Source organism: Lepidochelys kempii, chromosome 1 (genome assembly GCF_965140265.1).
Source record: "Lepidochelys kempii isolate rLepKem1 chromosome 1, rLepKem1.hap2, whole genome shotgun sequence".
NCBI lineage: Eukaryota > Metazoa > Chordata > Testudines > Cheloniidae > Lepidochelys > Lepidochelys kempii.
The window spans coordinates 744,685-770,208 of NC_133256.1; the positions used below are offsets into that span (position 1 = coordinate 744,685).

General features: G+C 49.9%; 1 protein-coding gene across 1 annotated transcript; it reads left to right on the plus strand.

The window, feature by feature from the left end:
* Positions 1-17,143: 17,143 nt before the first annotated feature.
* Positions 17,144-17,923, plus strand: LOC140912699 (olfactory receptor 52R1-like). The gene has a single exon (XM_073347626.1). It carries the CDS (start codon positions 17,144-17,146, stop codon positions 17,921-17,923), a length of 780 nt encoding a protein of 259 aa, XP_073203727.1.
* The last annotated feature ends 7,601 nt before the right edge of the window (positions 17,924-25,524 follow it).

Sequence of the window (25,524 nt, forward strand, 5' to 3'; positions counted from 1 at the left end):
AGTAAAAAGTGATTTTAGTAAATATAGAAAGTAAGCTTTCTTTTACGGACTAACCTCCTTCTAGTCTGAGTCCAGCAATCACTCACCCCCCCTCTAGTTACTTTCCTTTGTTCCAGTTTCTTTCAGGTGTCTTTAGGGGTGGAGAGGCTCTCTCTTTAGCCAGCTGAAGACCAAATGGAGGGGTTTCCCAGGGGTTTAAATAGACTTTCTCTTGTGGGTGGAGACCCGCTCCTCTCTCCTATGCAAAGTCCAGGTACAAAATGGAGTTTTGAAGTCCCCTGGGCAAGTCACATGTCCACACATGACTGAGTTCCTTATCAGCCAAGCCACATACCTGGGAAAGCTCAGATATGGATTGGCGTCTCCAAGTTCATTGTTGGCTTAAGGGCTTCTTGAATGGGCACTTACTGAGAAGAATCTTTTCTCAGGAAGCTGACCAACTGCTTTACTAAAACCTACTTAGAATCAGACAAGTGTACAGCCAGTATTTATAACTTTGAATACAAAAATGATATCTGTATTGTGATAGGGTGGGGACAGATGACCACAGGAGAGCTATCCTATTGGGATCCGGGAAGTGGGTGGGCAAAGCCTAAGAGGGGGATCCAGAGGACTTGGACACCAAATAAATCTGGGGGGCAACTAATGAAATAACAGGGACAGGAGTGTGGTCAAAGGGTCAAACAAAGGGAACCAGATGGGGACACTGAGCGGAGAACCCTGGACAGTGCCCACTGCTCCTCAAAGGCGTCAAGGGAGTCAGTGGACGCCACCCAGAGGATCTCTGCCCGGATATGTGAACGGACCGAGGATTGGAAATAGGCCCCACAATCACAGGAGACTCCATCGGCCAACCTCCTCACTCTGGTTTTATAGATGGCAATTTTAGCTAGGATTAGGAGGTTGACCAGGAGATCCCGTGACTTTGTGGGGCCATGGATAGGGAGTGCATAAATAAGAAGGTGAGGGGGAAAGTGCAACCAAAAATGTAATAAAATATTGGTGAGGAGCTGGAATAGGGACTGCAGCCTGGCACACTCCAGATATATGTGTGCCAGGGTTTCCCTCACACTGCAAAAGGGGCAGGTGTCTGGGAGAGGGGTGAACTGCACCAAGTACACGCCCGTGCTCACAGCTCCGTGAAGGAGCCACCAACTTATATCCCCGGCGGGCCTCGGAACCAAGGTGGACTATAGGCTGGCCCACCGGGGCTCCTCACCCTCCAAATGTGGCAGGAGGTCTTGCCATTTTGTATCGGGGTGGGACACGAGGGCGAGGACGTGAAGGGTGTGGAGAACGAACGTGTATAGATATTTCCTTGGCACGGGGGGTCTGGAAACAAACTGACTGCAGCTCATGCAGCCGGCTCATGGTGAAGGGGTGGGGGGTTCGGTTGGGTCCACGGGGCAGGGGACCTATGAAAAGGTCCAGCAGGGCTGGGGTGGAAGATGGGCGGGGCGTGCCCTCGTGCAGGACCCGGTCGAGATAAACCCAATCAGTGGGCAGCAAAGTGGCCTTCACCTCCTGAAGTACACCCCAGAGAGAACGAGGCCTTGACAGCCCCATGCTCTGAGCAAGCATCAGGGGATCCAGCCAGTCTCCCCAGTCATAGTCCATGAGGTCTCTGACTCTTGTGACTTCTGCCAGGGCCAACCTCTGGCACACCGAGGGGGACTCCGCCACTTGCACGGGGAGTTGGGGGTTGTGTAGCAGGGGTTCCGCGAGGAGACCTGCCCCCTCCGTGGCCGCCATGGACCTGGTCATTGAAAACAGTTTCCAGGTCCGGAGGAGGTCCTGGTAGAAGACCGGCAGCCCGGAGAGGTCTCGCAGAAGACCTCTCAGATCTGCAGGAGAGGTATCAAATGGAGAGGTATGGGTCCCCGATTAAGCAGGTCCCTTTTCCCTGGCTAAGGTCTTATTGGGATCCAGGAAGTGGGTGGGCGAAGCTCGCCCACTGCTAAAGGATCCCCCCCCAGACTAAGGGGGAATCCACAGGACCTGGGAAGCCAAATAATTACGGGGGACAACTAATGAAGAACAGGGATGGGAGTGCGGTCAAAGGGTCAAACGAAGGGAACCGGATGGGGACACCATCGGCCAACCTCCTCACCCTGGTTTTATAGATGGCCACTTTAGCCAGGGCCAGGAGGAGGTTGATCAGGAGGTCCCGTGACTTAGTGGGGCCACGGACAGGGAGTGCATAGATAAGAAGGTGAGGAGAAAAGTGCAACCAAAACCTTAACAAAATTTTTGTGAGGAGCTGGAATAGGGGCTGCAACCTGGCGCACTCCAGATAGACGTGCGCCAGGGTTTCCCTCATGCCACAAAAGGGGCAGGTGTCTGGGATTGGGGTGAACCGCGCCAAGTACACGCCCGTGCTCACGGCCCCATGAAGGAGCCGCCAACTGATATCCCCGGCGGGCCTCAGGACTAAGGTGGAGTAGAGGCGGGCCCACCAGGGCTCCTCACCCTCTAGAGGTGGCAGGAGGTCCCGCCACTTTGTGTCAGGGCGGGACGTGAGGGTGAGGACACGAAGGGTGTGGAGCACGAGCGTGTAGAGATGTTGTTTTGGCGCGGTCTGGAACTGGACCGGCTGCAGCTTGCGCAGCCAGCTCATGGTGAAGGGGCGGGGGGGTCGGTCGGGTCCACGGGGCAGGGGACCGATGAAAAGGTCCGGAGGGCCTGGGGTGGAGGGTTGGTGGGACGCGCCCTCGCACAAGGCTCGGCTAACATAAGCCCGAGCAGCGGGGGTTAAGGCGGCCTTCACCTCCTGAAGTACGCGCCGGGGGGTGCGGGGGCTGGAGAGCCCCATGCGCCGAGCGAGCGTCAGGGGATCCAGCCAGTCTCTCCGGTCGTAGTCCAGGAGGTCTCCGACCCTCGTGACTTCCGCCAGGACCAACCTCTGGCGCACCGAGCGGGACTCCGCCACCTGCACACGGAGCTGGGGGTTGTGTAGCAGGGGCTCCGTGAGGAGATCTGCTCCCACCGTGGCCGCCACGGACCTGGTTGTTAGAAACAGTTTCCAGGTCCGGAGGAGGTCCTGGTAGAAGACCGGCAGCCCGGAGAGGTCTCGCGGAAAACCCCTCGGAGAAAGATAAAAGAGCTGCTGGTCGTATCGGAGCCGTTGGAAGCGGCGCAGGAAGGCGTGCGCCAGTATGCTCCACGCCAAACTACGTGCACTGTAAAAGAGCCTCTGCAGGGCCTGGAGGCGGAAAACGCGGACCTGAGTGTACAGACACTTCAGGCCCTGCCCTCCTTCCTTCAGGGGTAAATGAAGAACTCCAACAGGGGCCCAGTGCATTCCTGACCAGAAGAACTCTAGAATCAATCTCCGGAGGTGGGTCAGAAAACCCGGGGCCGGGGCCAGGGTGTTGAGCCGGTACCAGAGCGTGGACAGGACTAGTTGGTTAAGCACCAGTGCTCTCCCTCGGAGGGAGAGACATCGGAGTAGCCTCGTCCATTTCCAGATCCGCTCTATCACCCCGCCCTCTAAATTTTGCCAGTTCTCTGGAGGGGAAGGGTGCGTGGCGGAAAGGTAAATGCCGAGATAGAGCAGTGGACCCGCACTCCACCGGATGGTCTGAAGCGCGGGTGGGAGGGAGCTCACCTGCCACCAGTCCCCCACCGCCAAGCCAGAGCTCTTGACCCAGTTGACTCGGGCGGAGGAGGCTGCCGAATAGATGGCTTGGCATGCCTCCACTCGCGCCAAGTCGCCCGGGTCCTGGACCACGAGGAGTACGTCATCGGCGTACGCCGACAGGACCAGACGCAGCTCCGGCTCCCGCAGCACCAACCCTGTCATCCTCCTGCAGAGGAGACAGAGGAAAGGCTCGATCGCCAGAGCGTAAAACTGGCCCGAGAGGGGGCACGCCTGCCGCACTCCTCGCCCGAAGCTGACCGGTTCAGTCAGGGTCCAGTTGAGCCTAACCAAACACTCCGTGGAGGCATACAGCACCCGGAGAAAACTCACAAACTGAGGTCCGAATCCAAACGCCTGCAGAGTGCTCAGGAGGTACCCATGGTCTACTCTATCGAACGCCTTCTCCTGATCAAGAGACAGGAGGGCGAATGACAGACCATCTCGCCGCCCGAGTTCCAAGAGGTCTTGGACTAGAAATAGGTTGTCAAAAATGCTGCGACCCGGGACAGTATAGGTCTGGTCTGGGTGAATCACATCCACCATCACGGACCCTAGCCGCAGCGAGATTGCTTTCGCTACGATTTTATAATCCGTGCTAAGGAGTGAGACGGGACGCCAGTTTCGTAGATCGCGGAGGTCCCCCTTCTTCGGCAGCAAGGCGAGCACCGCTCGCCTGCACGACAGAGGGAGGACCCCGCTCTGCAAGGACTCAGCCCAGACGGTGACTAGGTCTGGGCCGAGGATGTCCCAGAACGCGCAGTAAAACTCCACAGTCAGCCCGTCCATGCCCAGAGATTTATTGGTGGGCATGCGACGGAGGGCTTCCGAGATCTCGGCCAGGGTGAGAGGCAGCTCTCGTCGGTCTCGGTGGCCCACGCTGACCGTGGGGAGTTCCTCCCAGAGCACCCCGCAACCACCAGGATCGGTCGGATCTGGGGAGAAAAGGCTTGTGTAGAAGTCACGGGCCCTCCCACACATCTCCTCCGGATCCGTGAGGGGGTGCCGTCTTCCGCAAGAAGGCAGGTGACGTGTTTCTTGGCCCCCCTCGTTTTCTCCAGGGCATAGAACAAGCGGGAGCTGCGATCCATCTCCCGAAGAAGGTGGATGCGGGTCCAAACGAAGGCACCTCGGGCCCGGTGGTCCTCGAGGGCCTGGAGCTCCTCCCGCTTCTCCCGGCATGCTCCGCAGAGGGACGGGTCCTCGGGACTGGCGGCCAGGCGCCTCTCCATCTCTAAGACCTCCCGTTCCAACTGATCTATCGCTGCATTTCGCCGTCGGCTGGTGCCCCGAGTGTAGTCATGGCAGAAGAGCTTGGCGCGCACCTTCCCGAGATCCCACCATCGCCGCACCGAGGGAAAGGCACGCCACTGCTCTCGCCAGGCCAGCCAAAACTCCCGGAAGGACATCACAAAGCTCTCGTCCTCCAACAGGCTGTTATTAAAGTGCCAATAGGCCGGCCCCGGTCTCTCTGCATGGAGGGAGACTGTTACGGTGACTAAATGATGATCGGAGAATGGGGCCAGCCGAATGGCGGAGGAGTGGGCCTGTGAAAGATGGAAACGGGATAAGTAAATACGGTCCAACCGAGAGTGGTGTGACCGATGGGCCTCCACCCAGACAAAGGTGAACGTGGAAGTGTCATCTGGGTGATGGTCACGCCAGACGTCCATTAGGGAGTGATGTTCAACTATCCCTCGGAGAATATTCGCGGCGGCCGGGCTCGGCTCGGCCCCTGAGTGGTCCCGTTCCTCGAGGGTGGTGTTAAAGTCCCCTCCCAGGACCAGGCACTCGTGCGAATCCAGGGTGCCGAGAAAGTCGGACACCCGCTGATAAAATTGTGGCCGCCTGGAGCTCATTTGCGGGGCATAGATGTTAACAAGATTAACCACGATCCCCTCCATACGGACTCTAAGGTGCAGCAGGTGGCCCGGCACGGCCTCAGTGACCCCTAGCACCTCAGGCCGTAGGTTGGGGGAGAACAGGGTCACCACTCCAGCTTGCCAGGTCGCGAAGTGGCTAAAGTATACCCCGTCCCACCACTCCAGCCGCCGCCTGGCCTCGGCGGCCGGGTCCGTATGGGTCTCCTGCAGGAAAACTACAGAGTACCCCCCTTCCTGAAGGTAAGAGAGCACCTGGGACCTGCGGAGAGCCATCCTACAGCCCCTGGTATTCAGGGTCGCAATAATAAGAGGCGTCATGTGGAGGGCTGGGGAGGTGGGGGTTTCTTGTTGGTGGGGGTGTTCAGGGCCCCAGGCGGGTTGCGCAGCAGCCCATGACCCATCCCGTGGGTGAGTAGATTGTGTCGGAAGCTGCGGGCTCGCTCGTAGGCCGCAGCACCGCGCCTTCCTTGCCCCCTGCCCTCCTTTATAAGGGCCCTTGTGGCCTGGAGAATTTGGTCAAAGTCCCCCCATAGCTGAAGAGCCAGCTGTGCCCTATCGCGGGCGCCACGGGTGTGTTCTAGGAACTTCCGTAGCGCATGCCGCAGCTCATGGGGGGGTGGGTTTACAATTCCCGAGGTGTTCCCTGGTGGGGCTCTTAATGCAGCCTCGTGGTCCGCTAAGGCGGGTAGACAGGGTGCGGACCACCGACAGGGCATCTGACAGGCTGGGGTTATTAAATTCATTTCACGCCTTGGGGTAGAGGGGGATGGCAGGGAAAAAATTGCCACTCCTAATGGGTCGCGGCTAGAAAGTGCAAAGACTGCTTCCTGGGGGGAATCTGCGAAAGGCGGAAAGGAAATAACCCCAGGGGCGGCATTAACATTGCAGGAGGAGGGGACTTGGGCAGGGACAGGGGTGGGGGCAGGGACAGGGGTAAGACTCTGGGGTTCAGGAGGCAAGCAGCTAAAGGAAAGTGCCTCCTGAGCAGAGTCAAGGGTTAAGGGGTAAGGGAGGGGGCTCCCAATAATGCCAGGCGCTGGCTCCATGGTGGTCTTAGCGGCCATGGCATCAGGTGGTGGACCACCTTCTGCAGGGTGCTCACCCGGGAAGGCAATTAGGGGGAGGGAGCATGGGGAAAGGGAGGCTGGGGTAAGGCTGCCCAGCTCGAGGCCAGCCGGCAGCAGATCATCCCCTCCCTGAGTGACCGGGGTCAAATCTAGGGCCTCAATCTCCGCATACACGGGGGAGAGGCCAGCTCCTGCCACCCCGGGGGCCTCTCCTCTAGGGCCCGCCTCAACGGTCGCCTCGGGGTCCGCAGGGGGTTCGGGTGGTATCCAGGCAGAAGGGGCGTCCTCAGAAGTCTCGGAGGGGAGGGTCTCCTGTGGAGGGGGGATTCTGCCCTCCAATGCCAGTCCGTCTTCCCCTCCCGACACCGGCGGATGGATCTCACTCATGGCCGTGGCAGGAGGCTCGATATCAGTGCCTCCTTTCCTGGTCTTCCGGGGGGCTTCCGCGTCGGGTGGATGCAGCGGAGCTCGAGCCTTCCGCTTGCCTCGCTTCCCCTGGACTAGGGTCCAGCCCTCCATAGCATCATCTGGGGGCTGGTTAGCAGGGGTCGTGTCGGGGGGCGGAGGCGATGGTTTAGGGGTTCGGGGGGGTAGCGGTGAGGCAGCATGAGGGGCGGGGGTTTCTCCTTGGGGCGGGCCCTCTCCTATACCCGGTAATATCCTTGCCACACCCTCCTCCATAGGCTCTGCTGGCTTGGTACTAGCAAGGGTGGAAGTCCTTTGCTTGCCCGGGCGTTGTAGGGAAGGTATCTCTTGGGCCCGGACGGGAGCAGCGATGGGTCGAGTAGGAGGGGGGTTGGTTTCAGGTGCCGGGCAGCCAGGTGCGTCGGCCGCGATGGGGCCGATGTCCTGCTGGGTCTCGGGGGTTTCGGGTGTCCCTGCCCCCCGGGCCAAAGGGCAGTCTCTGCGGACATGCCCCGCTGAGCGGCAGAGGTAGCACCGGGCCTCTCCGGTAGAGTAAAAACCCGATAGCGGGCTCCCTGGTAGGGGACTAGGAAAGACCCCTCAAGCGCCTCTTCGTCACGTGCCCCTGCTGGCGGTAGAAGCTGCACTTGCCGGCGGAATGAAAAAATGTGACGGAGGGTGGGGTCCTTGCAGCCCAATGGGAGAGGGCTGATGACAGAGACAAGTCTCCCCAGGGTGGAAAGAGCGGGTAACAGGGCAGCATTGGGTAAGAACGGAAGTGAGGACGAGGCGAACGCCCGAGTCTTCTAGCGGCTCTAGGGGGACAAACACCCCCCCCACCGCCAGGCCCCTCTCCACCGCCTCCTGGGCGGCAGCCTCTGAAGCTAAGAAAAAAACGACCTTCCCATACATCTTGGAGGCCGCCACAATAGCCGTGGCTCCTACCACCTTTGCCAACGCCTGCACGTATGTCTCCACGTGGGGCGAGGCGGGCACCAGGAGGCAACGGACGCCGTGCCTCCTGGTCAAGGCGGGGAAAGGGCCTCGGCCGCTGGTGATGGTGGCGTAGCCGGGGGTTGAGATGACGAGGCGGCAGGCAGGGGTGAGCCCATCACCGCCCGGGCATACGTCCTGGGGGCCGGGGGAGGGACAATCGCAGAGCTGGTGGAGGGAAACGCAGGGAGGGACGCCACGGCTGATGACGAGGCCACAGCGATGGGGGCAGCCCCTGCCATGGAGGGCTTAGTGGTTTTAGCGGGGCCCTTTCCTTTCATCCCACCCTGGCCCTTCCGGCCAGCTGGGGCGGGTTCCTAGAATCTGGGGGGGCGGTGGGCGCAGCAGCAGCAGTGATCGCCCCGGTGCCTCCTCCTGCCGGTGCCCCAGCATGGGGGGTGGCAAGTATCTTAACAATAGTGGTGGGGGGGACTTTGGGGGTCGGGCAGGAGGGGTGGTGGGGGAGGGACAGCTAATTTTGTTGAAGCGGCCTCGCCCCTCTCCTTCCCCGCCATTGTGAGCAGGGAGAGATGGGGAGACACCGGAAGGAGGAGGGGGGAGGGGGAAAGCAAAGTAACCGCTCCTCCCCGCTGGTTGCAGGCGGGGGCGGGGGGGGAATGCCGAAGGGGTTGGACTGGGGGGGGGGAATCGGGGTCCAGTAATAGGGGCTGTGGGATAGACACAAAGACACAGGATTAAAGTGAAATCCAACAAAGGTATGACTAATGGTTCCAGAAGTTTCCTTTTTAGGTATCACATTGTCTCAAGGAGGTCGATCACCTGCACAGCAAAAGGTCGATGCAATTTGGAAATTACCTATGCCCACTACTATAGCTTCTTAACTGTAACAATGTAAGGTATAAAATCATATGTCAGGTTTGTATAGACTAGGATTACATGTAACATTGAAAGATAACCAAAAGTCTTATGTAGACTGGAGAAAAAAAATCTTTTCCTTACTGAAGAAATCTGGGGGGAGGGGGGGAGAATGTAAAACATATATCCCAAGAGAAACTTACTCTTTACCAGTCAGTGATGGAATTCCATACGGATCCTGGGAAAACAGAACCAGAAACCTCAGTTTTTTCAGGTACATGAGGCTTTCGCCAATGGATCACTGATCTTTAATTCTCATCTGTGACTATCATCATACCCTGTAGCATCTTTTATTAAAATATCTTCAAAATACCTTCCAGGGGAAAGTCACTATGAACATATCCCCCGGGAATGCGTTACCTAGGGAGGTGGTGGAATTTCCTTCCTCAGAGTTTTTTAAGGCCTGGCTTGACAGAGCCCTGGCTGGGATGATTTAGTTGGGGATTGGTCCTGCTTTGAGCAGGGGGTTGGACGAGATGATCTCCTGAGGTCCCTTCCAACCCGAATCTTCTATGAGTCTATGAACTGTCACAACACCAGCAACAGCCAAGCACAATATGAGAGAAGGGTATAAAGATGTTAAGACTTAAGAGGAAATACACAGCATAAGTCGACCTGAAATTGCAGAAGTACCCTATGATTACAGTCACGTACCACAATGCAGAGGGGTAATTACTTCAACAATTGAAAGAGTCCCAAAAGAAGTAACTAAGCCCTAGTAATAATGTAAAATAATGGTGTGTGGGTAAAATTAAGTTACATATAATCTTTTAGGCATAAATTTTAAGTTATATATAAGATTTGATTATCAATTGATTGTTGATATTCACATTAACCATTGCTATATGTTGTCATAGGTATGTGACAGGGCACTTTGTATCTAATCATCATTTGATAATAAGATAACTCACACCCAGTGTAGCCAATCAGTTTAGTTTAGTATTCATTTATTATCTGGTACTTAATTAATCAACACGTTATATTCGGTGTACTCACTATATGCTAATCAAAATTGATTTACGGAATTCTAGAAGTATAAGATTAAGTAAGACAGAAGAATGAGCAATATTTAATGGAACTAGGTGAGAAATCAGACAAGCTGAAACACAAGGAAACTGTAGGCTAAAACCAGCAAGACCTAGCTTAACTATTTTAGGCCTTAGATACAAGAAATGGCCCAGGAGTGACCTCATGCCCTAAAATTCTGGTGACATTGCAAAAGCAAATTCAGAAAAGCTTAGAATTAAACACAAGATTGCTGCAACGCTGTCCGTAACACGTGCCTTAACCGCAAAGCGAAGGTGACGCATCACCTTACGCCGCCTGTGGAATCCGGGGTCCCTCATGACTCCAGGGGCCGACCAATAAGAAAGAGAGGGACAATGGCAGCATGTACAGGCATAGAAGTAGGTCTAGTCAAAATCACTGTATAAAAAGGGGTGCCCAAGAATAGCAAATTCAGCTCCCTTTGGGATACTCCAGCAGAAACCCGTACTGACAATCACTCCACGCAAGGGCCAAGAGACTTTGAGAGGGCCGACACACTGTACCACCACCTAGGAGGATGTGAGTGTGTCTATAGTTACAGGTTTCAGAGTAGCAGCCGTGTTCGTCTGTATTCACAAAAAGAACAGGAGGACTTGGGGCGCCTTAGAGACTAACCAATTTATTTGAGCATAAGCTTTCGTGAGCTACAGCTCACTTCATCAGTGCATTCAGTGGAAAATAGTGAGGAGATTTATATACACACAGAACATGAAAAAAGGGGTCTTTATCATGCACACTGTAAGGAGAGTGATCGCAGTTAACAAGAATGTCTGAGGAACTGTGTGTGGGGGGGAATAAACAAGTGGAAATAGTTTTACTTTGTGTAATGTAGAGACTGGGAGTGGTTGAGTCATTACACAAAGTAAAACTATATCCCCTTGTTTATTCCCCCCCACCACCACTGTTCCTCAGACGTTCTTGTTAACTGCTGGAAATGGCCCACCTTGATTATCACAACAAAGTGTCCCCGCCTCCCCCCCTCCTGCTGGAAATAGCTCATCTTAAGTGATCACTCTCCTTACAGTGTGCATGATAAACACCCCTTTTTCATGTTCTCTATGTATATAAATCTCCCCACTGTATTTTCCACTGAATGCATCCGATGAAGTGAGCTGTAGCTCACGAAAGCTCATGCTCAAATAAATTGGTTAGTCTCTAAGGTGCCACAAGTCCTCCTGTTCTTTTTGCAAACACAGACTAACACGGCTGCTACTCTGAAACCTGTAACTATAGACACACTCACATCCTCCTGGGTGGTGTTACAGTGTGTCGGCCCTCTCAAAGTCTCTTGGCCCTTGCGTGGAGTGATTGTCAGCACGGGTTTCCGCTGGAGTATCCCAAAGGGAGCTGAATTTGCTATTCTTGGGCACCCCTTTTTATACAGTGATTTTGACTAGACCTACTTCTATGCCTGTACATGCTCCTATATCCCTTTGAGATATGGACCCTGCGATTGGACGAGTGCATTTAACCATGTGCTGTCAAGGTTCCTTCCCCACTCTGAACTCTAGGGTACAGACGTGGGAACCTGCATGAAAACCCCCTAAACATATTTTTACCAGCTTAGGTTAAAACTTCCCCAAGGTACAAACTATTTTCCTTTTTTCCTTGGACTTTATTGCTGCCATCACCAAGTGTCTAACAGATATATAACAGGGAAAAAGCCCGCCTGGAAACATCTTTCCCCCCAAAATCCTCCGAAAACCCTACACCCCCTTTCCTGGGGAAGGAATAAAAATACTCACCAATTTGCATAGGTGAACAGAGACCCAAACCCTTGGATCTTAAGAGCAATGAAAAAACAATCAGGTTCTTAAAAGAAGAATTTTAATAGAAGAAAAAGTAAAAGAATCACCTCTGCAAAATCAGGATGGTCAATACCTTACAGGGTAATCAGATTCAAAACACAGAGAATCCCTCTAGGCAAAACCTTAAGTTACAAAAAGACACAAAAGCAGGAATATACATTCCATTCAGCACAGCTTATTTTATCAGCCACTTAACCAAAATAGAATCTAACGCATATCTAGCTAGATTACTTACTAAGTTCTAGAACTCCATTCCACTTCTGTCCCCGGCAAAAGCCTCACACAGACAGAGAGAGCCTTTGTTTCTCACCCCCTCCAGCTTTGAAAGTATCTTGTCTCCTCATTGGTCATTTTGGTCAGGTGCCAGCGAGGTTAACCTAGCTTCTAAACCCTTTACAGGTGAAAGGGTTTTTCCTCTGGCCAGGAGGGATTTTAAAGATGTTTACCCTTCCCTTTATATTTATGACATGTGTAGAGATAAAATCCTTCCCCTGCTCCAACTCACGACTCCCTTGTTTATGAATCCAAGGATCGCATCAGCCCTTTTGGCTGCATCATCACATTGGGAGCTCACAATGAGTTGGTTGCCCACAGTGACTCCTAAATCCTTTTTGTGGTCCCCAAATTCCTTAATACATTGCCCTAGTCTGTGGGTCAGGCCTGCATTCCCTGTTGAGAGAGGATCACTTTGCATATGACTGTATTAAAACATTTTCTTTGCATGGGCCCAGCTTAACAAAACACACGAGATCAATCAGTATGCCTGCCCTGGCCTCCCCATTGTAACCATTCTGCCAATCTTTGGATCATACACAAATTTTATCTGCAGTGGTTTTCTGTTTGCTTCCAGATCATTGATGAAAATATTGAATAGGATCAGGCATAGAACTGATCCCTGAAGAACCCCACTAAAACATCAAAATTTGCTGACAATGGCCCATTGACAACTGCTTTCTGGGATCTGTCAGTTAGGCAGTTTTAAGTCCACTTTACATGTGCTCAACTGATATTCTACAGTGTTCTTTTTTTAATCAGGATGTTTTCCCCTACTAAATCAAATGCCTCAGAGAAATCAAAGTCTATTGTATCCACATCATTCCTTTGATCAACCAGACATGTTCTCTCATTAAAGGATGAAATCATACTGCTTCTTTCCAAATGCAGAACAAATTTTTTTTTAACATATCTCCTTTTTCTGAAAGATTAACATCGCTGCCTTCACTTTGCCACTGAACCAGGGTTTGTCCAAAGTTCTGTATTTTCTTGACTACGGAATCGTGACTTTTTGAATATCTAATGAACTCTTCTGAAATAACTCCTAATTTTCATTCCCATTTTTCTGTCTAAATTTTTCCTCCCAATCAGTTTTGCTGATAATTTGCCTCAGCTTTGGGGAATTAACCCATTTGAAGCAATAAGGCTCTCCTCATTCATATGCCCCCTTCTTTGTCTCTTCTCTAAACTAATCAGTCACAGACTTTTCAATCTGTCTGCATCTGGCAACCCTTTTAGAGAGACTGGGTAACCAAAACTGAGTTCATATCCAGATCAGGTTATTCTTCACCCCATTCCTTAGGCATCCAAACATTGTTTTTGTTTTGGCCACTGCTGTGAACAAGCAGGTGTTTCCATGGAGCTGCTATCAATTACTCCCAATGACTTTTCCCTGAGGTATGTTCTAGTTGGAATATTTTCACTTGGCACATGTCTTGGCAATGGTTTGTTTTTTCCCCACTATCAGGTTTTGAGCAACCAGGTGAATGCAGAACTCCCTACAGCATGGACCCTTTAGCCTGTCTTTCATTGCATTCAGGAACAATGATGGATAACCAGCGTCCACACTCATGTTTACTGCTGGTGCCTATTAAGATTTCTCAGACCATGAAATGTAGGAATTATTGATGCAAGGAGCCCCATAAAATATGGAATTGGCATTAGTAGGGTCAGTTCTTCATAATTCATTTATCTGAATGATGAAAATATAATTTTTCAGGTTGTGAAGAGCGACCTATCTGCCTCACCCATGAAAAAAGCATCCAATAGTGTATGTTGTGTCTCATATTAACATTGTCTCTCCATCCAGGAATTTGTACTACTACCATCACCATAGAGCCTGGGCACACAAAGGAAGCCAGGGGAACATACGTACATGCAGGAGACACTGTTCTGGACCCATGGAAAACAAGCACTTGAGGAATTCCACGATGATTTCAACTATTTCCATCCCACCATCAACCTCAGCCTGGTCCACTCCACACAAGAGATCCACTTCCTGGACACTACAGTGCTAATAAATGATGGAAATTGCTGAAGGAATTGGCGGCTGTGATTGCAGAGCCACTGGCCATTATCTTTGAAAACTCGTGGCGAACCGGGGAAGTCCCGGATGACTGGAAAAAGGCTAATGTAGTGCCAATCTTTAAAAAAGGGAAGAAGGAAGATCGTGGGAACTACATGCCAGTCAGCCTCACCTCAGTCCCTGGAAAAATCATGGAGCAGGTCCTCAAAGAATCAATCCTGAAGCACTTGCATGAGAGGAAAGTGATCAGGAACAGCCAGCATGGATTCACCAAGGGAAGGTCATGCCTGACTAATCTAATCGCCTTTTATGATGAGATTACTGGTTCTGTGGATGAAGGGAAAGCAGTGGATGTATTGTTTCTTGACTTTAGCAAAGCTTTTGACACGGTCTCCCACAGTATTCTTGTCAGCAAGTTAAGGAAGTATGGGCTGGATGAATGCACTATAAGGTGGGTAGAAAGCTGGCTAGATTGTCGGGCTCAACGGGTAGTGATCAATGGCTTCATGTCTAGTTGGCAGCCGGTATCAAGTGGAGTGCCCCAAGGGTCGGTCCTGGGGCCGGTTTTATTCAATATCTTCATAAATGATCTGGAGGATGGTGTGGATTGCACTCTCAGCAAATTTGCGGATGATACTAAACTGGGAGGAGTGGTAGATACGCTGGAGGGGAGGGATAGGATACAGAAGGACCTAGACCAATTGGAAGATTGGGCCAAAAGGAATCTGATGAGGTTCAATAAGGATAAGTGCAGGGTCCTGCACTTAGGACGGAAGAACCCAATGCACAGCTACAGACTAGGGACCGAATGGCTTGGCAGCAGTTCTGCGGAAAAGGACCTAGGGGTGACAGTGGACGAGAAGCTGGATATGAGTCAGCAGTGTGTCCTTGTTGCCAAGAAGGCCAATGGCATTTTGGGATGTATAAGTAGGGGCATAGCGAGCAGATCGAGGGACGTGATCGTTCCCCTCTATTCGACATTGGTGAGGCCTCATCTGGAGTACTGTGTCCAGTTTTGGGCCCCACACTTCAAGAAGGATGTGGATAAATTGGAGAGATTCCAGCGAAGGGCAACAAAAATGATTAGGGGACTGGAACACATGACTTATGAGGAGAGGCTGAGGGAGCTGGGATTGTTTAGCCTGCAGAAGAGAAGAATGAGGGGGGATTTGATAGCTGCTTTCAACTCCCTGAAAGGGGGTTCCAAAGAGGATGGCTCTAGACTGTTCTCAATGGTAGCAGATGACAGAACGAGGAGTAATGGTCTCAAGTTGCAGTGGGGGAGGTTTAGATTGGATATTAGGAAAAACTTTTTCACTAAGAGGGTGGTGAAACACTGGAATGCGTTACCTAGGGAGGTGGTAGAATCTCCTTCCTTAGAGGTTTTTAAGGTCAGGCTTGACAAAGCCCTGGCTGGGATGATTTAACTGGGAATTTGTCCTGCTTTGAGCAGGGGGTTGGACTAGATGACCTTCTGGGGTCCCTTCCAACCCTGATATTCTATGATTCTATGATTCTATGATGGCCACATAAACACCACCCTATACCGGAAACCTACTGACCACTATTCCTACCTACATGCCTCCAGCTTTCACCCTGACCACACCACACGGTCCATCGTCTACAGCCAAGCTCTGCGATACAACCGCATTTGCTCCAACCCCTCAGACAGAGACAAACACCTACAAGATCTCTATCAAGCATTCTTACAACTACAGTACCCACCTGCAGAAGTGAAGAAACAGATTGATAGAGCCAGAAGAGTTCCCAGAAGTCACCTACTACAGGACAGGCCTAACAAAGAAAATAACAGAATGCCACTAGCCATCACCTTCAGCCCCCAACTAAAACCCCTCCAATGCATTATCAAGGATCTACAACCTATCCTGAAGGATGACCCAAAACTCTCAAAAAGAAAAGGAGTACTTGTGGCACCTTAGAAACTAACCAATTTATTTGAGCATAAGCTTTCGTGAGCTACAGCTCACTTCATCGGCTTATGCTCAAATAAATTGGTTAGTCTCTAAGGTGCCACAAGTCCTCCTTTTCTTTTTGCGAATACAAACTAACACGGCTGTTACTCTGAAACCAAAACTCTCACAAATCTTGGGAGACAGGCCAGTCCTTGCCTACAGACAGCCCCCCAACCTGAAGCAAATACTCACCAGCAACCACATACCACACAACAGAACCACCAACCCAGGAACCTATCCTTGCAACAAAACCCGTTGCCAACTGTGCCCACATATCTATTCAGGGGACACCATCACAGGGCCTAATCACATCAGCCACACTATCAGAGGCTCGTTCACCTGAGCATCCACCAATGTGATCTATGCCATCATGTGCCAGCAATGCCCATCTGCCATGTACATTGGTCAAACTGGACAGTCTCTACGTAAAAGAATAAATGGACGCAAATCAGATGTCAAGAATTATAACATTCATAAACCAGTCGGAGAACACTTCAATCTCTCTGGTCACGCGATTACAGACATGAAAGTTGCGATATTACAACAGAAAAACTTCAAAACCAGACTCCAGCGAGAGACTGTTGAATTGGAATTCATTTGCAAATAGGATACAATTAACTTAGGCTTGAATAGAGACTGGGAGTGGCTAAGTCATTATGCAAGGTAACCTATTTCCCCTTGTTTTTCCTACCCCCCCACCACCCCCCAGATGTTCTTGTTAAACCCTGGATTTGTGCTGGAAATGGCCCACCTTGAATATCATACACATTGTAAGGAGAGTGATCACTTTAGATAAGCTATTACCAGCAGGAGAGTGGGGTGGGGGGAGAGAAAACCTTTTGCAGTGGTAAACACCCATTTTTTCATGGTTTGTGTGTATAAAAAGATCTTCTGTACTTTCCACAGTATACATCCGATGAAGTGAGCTGTAGCTCATGAAAGCTTATGCTCAAATAAATTGGTTAGTCTCTAAGGTGCCACAAGTACTCCTTTTCGTTCTGCCTCAGAGTAGGACATCTTCTCCCCTGCTCCATGTCAGGATCCAACACAACCAACTTTAACACAACTGACTTCCCCAACCCCTCTACCTTCATCCTGCTGGGTGTTCCTGGCCTGGAGGAGGCCCATGTCTGGATCTCCATCCCCTTCGGGACCATGTACGCCATAGCCTTCTTGGGGAACTTCACCATACTGCTCATTGTGAAGACTGTGTCGAGTCCCCATGGGCCCCTGTACTATTTTCTTTTCATGCTGGCCGTCAGTGACCTGGTTGTATCTTTGACCATCATGCCCAAAATGCTGGCAATATACTGGTTCAGTTCCAGGGAGATAAATTTCAGGGCCTGTCTCACCCAGCTATACTGCCTTCACTGCTTCTCAGTGATGGAGTCTGGGATCTTCGTGGCCATGGCTTTTGATTGCTATGTGGCCGTCTGCCATCCGAGACATTCCACCATCCTGACAAACTCTGTGGTGGCCAAGATTGGCCTGGCCATGATGCTGCGTGGTGGCATGCTTCCTTTGCCCTTTCCCTTCCTGATAAGGCAATGGCCATATTGCAAAACCAACATCATCCCCCAGCCGTACTGCGCCCATATGGCCGTGATGAAGCTGGCCTGCGCCGACACCCGTGCCAGTAGTTATTATGGTCTCTTTGTGGTATTCTGTGTGATTGGTCTGGATGTGAGTTCTATTTCCCTGTCCTATACCCAGATCCTCAGGGCCATCTTCAGCCTCCCCACAACGGACACCCGGCTCAAAACTTTTGAGACCTCTATCTCCCACCTCTGTGCCATCTTAGTCTTTTACATACTACGTCTCTTCTTCTCCCTCATGTACAGATTTGCCCAGAATATGCCCCTCCATTTCCACGTTCTCATTGCCAATGTGTACCTCTTGATGCCCCCCATGCTAAACACCATCATCTACGGGTAAGGACCAAACAGATCTGAGACAGGCTGCTCCGGCTCTTTACTCATTAAGGGACCTAAAGTTTTCTCCTGGTGCTCTGGCTGTCAGACCGAGCTCCATGCAGAGCTGGCTGGTGGTATGGTGCTGGGTCCCCTTCCCTGAATCACTTACTTGGTAGTCAGAGTGATATTATATCTTTTCCTGGCCTTTCTGTGCTGTGTCAGTGTGACAAACTGGGGAATCGGTCTATGTACAAGTTACCTAGACAAATTGGAGGATTGGGCCAAAAGAAATCTGATGAGGTTCAACAAGAACAAGTGCAGGGTCCTGCACTTAGGACGGAAGAACCCAATGCACCGCTACAGACTAGGCACCGAATGGCTAGGCAGCAGTTCTGCAGAAAAGGACCTAGGGGTGACAGTGGATGAGAAGCTGGATATGAGTCAGCAGTGTGCCCTTGTTGCCAAGAAGGCCAATGGCATTTTGGGATGTATAAGTAGGGGCATAGCGAGCAGATCGAGGGACGTGATCGTTCCCCTCTATTCGACATTGGTGAGGCCTCATCTGGAGTACTGTGTCCAGTTTTGGGCCCCACACTACAAGAAGGATGTGGATAAATTGGAGAGAGTCCAGCGAAGGGCAACAAAAATGATGAGGGGTCTGGAACACATGACTTATGAGGAGAGGCTGAGGGAACTGGGATTGTTTAGCCTGCAGAATAGAAGAATGAGGGGGGATTTGATAGCTGCTTTCAACTACCTGAAAGGGGGTTCCAAAGAGGATGGATCTAGACTCTTCTCAGTGGTAGCTGATGACAGAACAAGGAGTAAGGGTCTCAAGTTGCAGTGGGGGAGGTTTAGATTGGATATTAGGAAAAACCTTTTTCACTAAGAGGGTGGTGAAACACTGGAATGCGTTACCCAGGGAGGTGGTAGAATCTCCTTCCTTAGAAGTTTTTAAGGTCAGGCTTGACAAAGCCCTGGCTGGGATGATTTAATTGGGGATTGGTCCTGCTTTGAGCAGGGGGTTGGACTAGATGACCTCCTGAGGTCCCTTCCAACCCTGATATTCTATGATTCTACGCCCTACCCCCTATTCCTTCAAGGCTCTGCTCCCTGACCCACCTATCTCCCCAGCAGACCTGATCGGTTAGGGGTTCTCAGACCACACCTCCTGAATGGGGCCGTGAAGGTCAGGAATATATTTTTTGTGCGTGTGTGTGTGTGTGTGAGTCTTTGTGTATGTGTGCACGTGGGTCCATGTGTTTGTGTGTCCAGGTCTGCGCACTCATGTGTATGTGCACATGCATCTGTATGTGTGTGTTTGTGTGTGTGTGTGTGTGTGAATGTGGTCCATGTCTGTGTGCACGTGCGTCCATGTGTGTGTGTGTGCATGTGTGTCCATCTGCATGTGTGCATGTGCGTCCGGGTGTACACATGTTTATGTCTGCATGTGCACCTGTGTGTGTGCGTCCGGGTGTGTGTGTGTGTGTGCGTGCGTGCACTCATGTAGTTCCGTGTGTGTTTGCATGTGCGTCCGTGTGTTTGCACCCTCAGAATATCCCACAGCCCAGAGGTTTAGCACCCACACCTGGAATTTGGGAAACCCACTTTCAAATCCCTGGTCCACTGAAAGTTTATTTGTGCAAAATGGAACAGCTCCAGCCACGGAGACTGAGAGCTCCACCCAGAAAGCCATTTGCCTGCTGTTCAGGGCACACGTGTGACATGGGAGACCTGTGTTTCTGTCCCTGCTCCGAATCAAGTAGAGCAGAGATTTTGGATCTTGTTCCCCCACGACTCTCTTGGGTCCCTAAGGAAATGTGCTGACCTGTCCTAGGCACCTCGCTCCAGGAGAGGGCTCATAGCGGACAGTCCCATGTGGAAATAGGCACCTATCTCTAGCTCATCATCCAGGCTCCTAGAAGCCCAAATCAGTGGAAGTTAGGTGCCTTAGAACCCATGTGAACCACTAGAAAATCCCCCCTTTGGATGAGTATTCCCCATGGACATCTCCATTCAAGACCTATCAATTAGCCAGTTCTCACTCCATCTAATAAATGCTCTATTGATACTCTCTGATGCTAGATATGCGGACAGCGTTGGCAATGGGGTTTGTTGCAGGGATTGATTCCTGGGTTGAAAATGTCAGCCGGGAGGTTCATAGATATTAAGGTCAGAAGGAATCATTATGATCATCTAGTCTCACCTCCTGCACAACGCAGGCCACAGAATCTCACCCACCCACTCCTGGAAAAAACCTCTCACCTATGTCTGAGCTATTGAAGTCCTCAAATCATGGTTTAAAGACTTCATGGTGCAGAGATTCCTCCAGCAAGTGACCCATGCCCCATAGGAAGGCAAAAAAAAACCAAAACAACAAAATAAAATCCAGGTTTATACAGGGTAAACTCATAAATTGTTCGCCCTCTGTAACACTGATAGAGCGTTGCCCCCCCACACCTTCACCCCAGGTATTAATACATACTCTGGGTTAATTAATAAGTAAAACATAATTTTATTAAATACACAAAGTAGGATTTAAGTGGGACAAGCAGTAACAGACAGAACAAAGTGAATTAACAAGCAAAATAAAATAAAACACGCAAGTCTGTGTCTAGTACTGTAATAAAACTGAATACAGATAAAAACCTCACCAGCTCCAGTAAGCTTTCTTTTACAGACGAAGCTCCTTCTAGTTACTGTCCTTTGTTCCAGTTTCTTTCAGGTATCCTTGGGGGTGGAGAGGCTCTCTCTTTAGCCAGCTGAAGACCAAATGGGGGGTCTCCAAGGGGTTTAAATAGACTTTCTCTTGTGGGTGGAGACTAATGTGGATACAGATACATTAGTCAATATTCCTAACTTCAGATACGGAAATGGGCTTTCAGTTGTTCCATCTCTAGGATAGCACCTTCCTTCCTTCACCACAGATCTCTTTTCTCTGCCCTCTCCTCTGGTCTCCCCTCTGATACCAAGACTGGAGCGGGCTGTCTGGAGGCTTCCAAAACACAGATAATGATCATAAATAATCAACAAATAACCATCAAATAATCCAGACAAATCAGGGCCTACCACACACACACACTTTGCCATTAGCTACAGAGGAAGGTCAAACCATGCTTGCCAGCTCCAGAGTGTTAGTAACTTGAATACAGGTGGACACAGCACTGTTGCTGGGCTCGCACAGGAGAAGTCATTCGGTCTCATTCCAGTGTTCAAAAATCCAGATGCTCCACATGAGAGAAATACCCTGATTAGCCAGATGAACAGGAAGAGAGCTCAGCTGTGGGAATGCAAGTGCCCTCCAGCTGGGGCACTCCTGGAAAGTGTGACTCAGCCTGGAACATTCAATTTCAGTTCCACCTGGGAGAGACTGGGAGGAAATGTCTAGTTGGCAGCCGGTATCAAGTGGAGTGCCCCAGGGGTCGGTCCTGGGGCCGGTTTTATTCAATATCTTCATAAATGATCTGGAGGATGGTGTGGATTGCACTCTCAGCAAATTTGCGGATGATACTAAACTGGGAGGAGTGGTAGATACGCTGGAGGGGAGGGATAGGATACAGAAGGACCTAGACCAATTGGAAGATTGGGCCAAAAGGAATCTGATGAGGTTCAATAAGGATAAGTGCAGGGTCCTGCACTTAGGACGGAAGAACCCAATGCACAGCTACAGACTAGGGACCGAATGGCTAGGCAGCAGTTCTGCAGAAAAGGACCTAGGGGTGACAGTGGACGAGAAGCTGGATATGAGTCAGCAGTGTGCCCTTGTTGCCAAGAAGGCCAATGGCATTTTGGGATGTATAAGTAGGGGCATAGCGAGCAGATCGAGGGACGTGATCGTTCCCCTCTATTCGACATTGGTGAGGCCTCATCTGGAGTACTGTGTCCAGTTTTGGGCCCCACACTTCAAGAAGGATGTGGATAAATTGGAGAGAGTCCAGCGAAGGGCAACAAAAATGATTAGGGGACTGGAACACATGAGTTATGAGGAGAGGCTGAGGGAGCTGGGATTGTTTAGCCTGCAGAAGAGAAGAATGAGGGGGGATTTGATAGCTGCTTTCAACTACCTGAAAGGGGGTTCCAAAGAGGATGGCTCTAGACTGTTCTCAATGGTAGCAGATGACAGAACGAGGAGTAATGGTCTCAAGTTGCAGTGGGGGAGGTTTAGATTGGATATTAGGAAAAACTTTTTCACTAAGAGGGTGGGGAAACACTGGAATGCGTTACCTAGGGAGGTGGTAGAATCTCCTTCCTTAGAGGTTTTTAAGGTCAGGCTTGACAAAGCCCTGGCTGGGATGATTTAACTGGGAATTGGTCCTGCTTTGAGCAGGGGGTTGGACTAGATGACCTTCTGGGGTCCCTTCCAACCCTGAGATTCTATGATTCTATGATTCTATGATTCTATGAAATGAACCAAGAGGGAGAGAACAAATCAATGTAAACAATACTCCAGTCTCTACCCTGCCTACAGGGCACCCTTGTTCCAGGGCAGCTTTGTGGGGAGGGCGAGGCCTCTGTGCCCAAGTCAGGCCCCCAGCTGCACTTTATCTACAGAAACATTCTGTGGGTGTTGGTTTTATTGAGCTTGTTGCCCTGAAGCTTGTTTTATTGAGCTTGTTCCAATGGCTGTGATACCTTGGCTGATTTCTCAGTGGGAGCGGAAGTGGAGTCCTGGAGTTCACACCTCGCAGGAACGGGGATCTCGCCAACCCCAGCTAGTTCTGAAAACATCAGATTCACCTTGAGAGGATGGCAAAGGCTCAGGCTCCCTCTTCCAGCCTTTCCTCTGCATCCCATCCAATGAACAGTCCCTGCCAGAGCGGGAGTCCATTTCCCTCTTGGTGTGAAGGAGAGACCATGGAAGCCGAGACTCCTGGGTTCTGTCATCCTGCCACAAATTCTCTGTGTGACCCTGGCCAATTCATGTCTCCCTCTGCCTCAGTTTACCAACTTGTATAATGGGGATATGTTCCTAGTGACTTTCCTTTGTTAGGGATTTTCAAGATCCTTCAGTGAAAGGTGCTGCACAAGATGATGGTAGTTACTGACAGGGTGGATTTGATTTAAATCACGATTTAAAGTCAGGAAGACTCAATTCAATCATGGATTTCTACATAAAAGTGCATTCTTGTTAAGACATATTCTTCACAATTCAGAGATAGATGGAGGTTTTGTTTTTAGAAGGTACACACTATAGATTTTTAGACAGTGATTTATTCTGAAACTTTTCAGATTAGTTTTACAGCTATATCAGAATATGAATGATTGTTCGGTAATTGAAGCAGATATTTATGAAGTCATTGGGAGGTGAACTATCTCCAGTTCAACAGGCTAATCATTAATATTTGGAGGATTTTAATAATATTTGGAGAACACCACCAGACAGATATTTAAATTGTTTTATTTAACTAAATCAACAATGTTAAGTATTCTGTTTTCTTTTCTTCAACAGAAAACATCTAATATTATAACAAAACAAGTATATGTCCCTCGCGTCTCACATTTATCTATTCATTGAACTTTCTGAATCTTTGCACTTTTAGAGAGAGGTAAGGGATTGACTCTGTGTTCACAAATTTGCAGAGGAACAATAGAGTTGAGGTCTATTATTTCTCACCTCTAGAGATCATTTATTTATCTTAAAACATTTTTGCTGTTAACAAGCATGTTACCTCTGGAGACACAAATCCACAGTTTGAGAACCGCAAAACTAAACATCTCTGATGGTGTCTTCTCGACTGAGCACGGAGTCCCATAGAAAATTTAACCTAAATAATCTGTACAGAAGCCTGTGGAACCCCATAAGATTGAGCCCCTAATCCATGAACGATTGGAACTCATTTACAAAACTTTTCCATGATGAGATATCTTTGAGTTTTAAAGTATCATAATTAAAACTACCTTTAGACAGGTTTTTTCCTCAAAAAATGTTATCAAAAAAATCTGATTTTTTTTATTTTTTTTTAAAAATCATTGATTTTTATCCACCTTGGTTACTGATGAGAATTACTGATGTCTGATCCTTTAGTGACAGCCCGGTGTGCCTGCACAAAGTATTTTTGTCTGCCCTGAGTAATCTCTCTCCAGATCTGTCTGTCTACTATCTACCCAGCCATCCTGGCCATTTACAGGGTATCATACCCTGAGCGGATCTAGGCATTATCCCTAATTTTCTTTGTAATCAACTATAATTTTTAAATATACACAAATGCACAGAGCAGTCAATTCCTCTGTGACTCAGAGGAGAGCCCAAGAGTTCTCACCTCCCTTTGGGAAGATCCCTTAATTGCTGTTTATTTCTAAAGCTGGATAAATAGCACAGAAGCGCAGACAGGCCTGTCTCCAGCCTGTTTACATTCACAGGCCGCTTCTCCAATAGAGGCTGATTGAACCCCCGTGGGATTGCAGAGCTATATTATAAATGGTGCTCAGCCCTGTGTTGGCTCTCGGCGTGGGATGCTGCTGCAGATGCTGGGGTGAGAGAGGTTTGGGACACGGCTACCTGAGGGGGATTCCCAGAGAAGGCGCTTCCATCTCAGGATTCACAGGTACCCATCTCTCGCTGAGGAGCTCAGCTGCTCAGCAAATCCAGTGCAACATGGGCGTGCTGGGATAGAAAGTAAATCTGTCTGCGTTTTTGCTCTGCACAGCCATTAAACATCCCCGGGCCCTTGCCACAGGTGATGAGTTTGCTCCAGTATCCCTGGCCAAATTTGTCCCTCTGTTCTTTGTCCCTGTCAAGGTTCCTCCCCCACTCTGAACTCTAGGGTACAGATGTGGGGACCTGCATGAAAACATCCTAAGTTTACTTTCACCAGCTTAGGTTAAAACTTCCCCAAGGTACAAATTAATTTTATCCTTTGTCCTTGGAATATCCACTGCCACCACCAAACTCTAACTGGGTTTACTGGGAAACGTAGTTTGGACACGTCTTACCCCCAAAAATCCTCCCAACCCTACCCTTGCACCCCACTTCCTGGGAAAGGTTTGGTAAAAATCCTCACCAATTTGCATAGGTGACCACAGACCCAAACCCTTGGATCTGAGAACAGTGAAAAAGCATTCAGTTTTCTTACAAGAAGACTTTTAATAGAAATAGAAGTAAATAGAAGTAAAGGAATCACCCCTGTAAAATCAGGATGGTAGATACTTTACAGGGTAATTAGATTCAAAACATAGAGAATCCCTCTAGGCAAAACCTTAAGTTACAAAAAAGACACACAGACAGAAATAGTTATTCTATTCAGCACAGTTCTTTTCTCAGCAATTTAAAGAAATCATAATCTAACGCATACCTAGCTAGATTACTTACTAAAAGTTCTAAGACTCCATTCCTGTTCTATCCCCGGCAAAAGCAGCATACCGACAGACAGAGACCCTTTGTTTCTCTCCTTCCTCCCAGCTTTTGAAAATATCTTGTCTCCTCCTTGGTCATTTTGGTCAGGTGCCAGCGAGGTTACCTTTAACTTCTTAACCCTTTACAGGTGAGAGGATTTTTCCTCTGGCCAGGAGGGATTTGAATGGGTTTACCCTTCCCTTTATATTTATGACAGCCCCCCTCCCCTGGCTGATGGCCTCCAGCCCCAAGGCAGCTGCATTTCAGTGCTACTGTGGATTTTTCAGGAT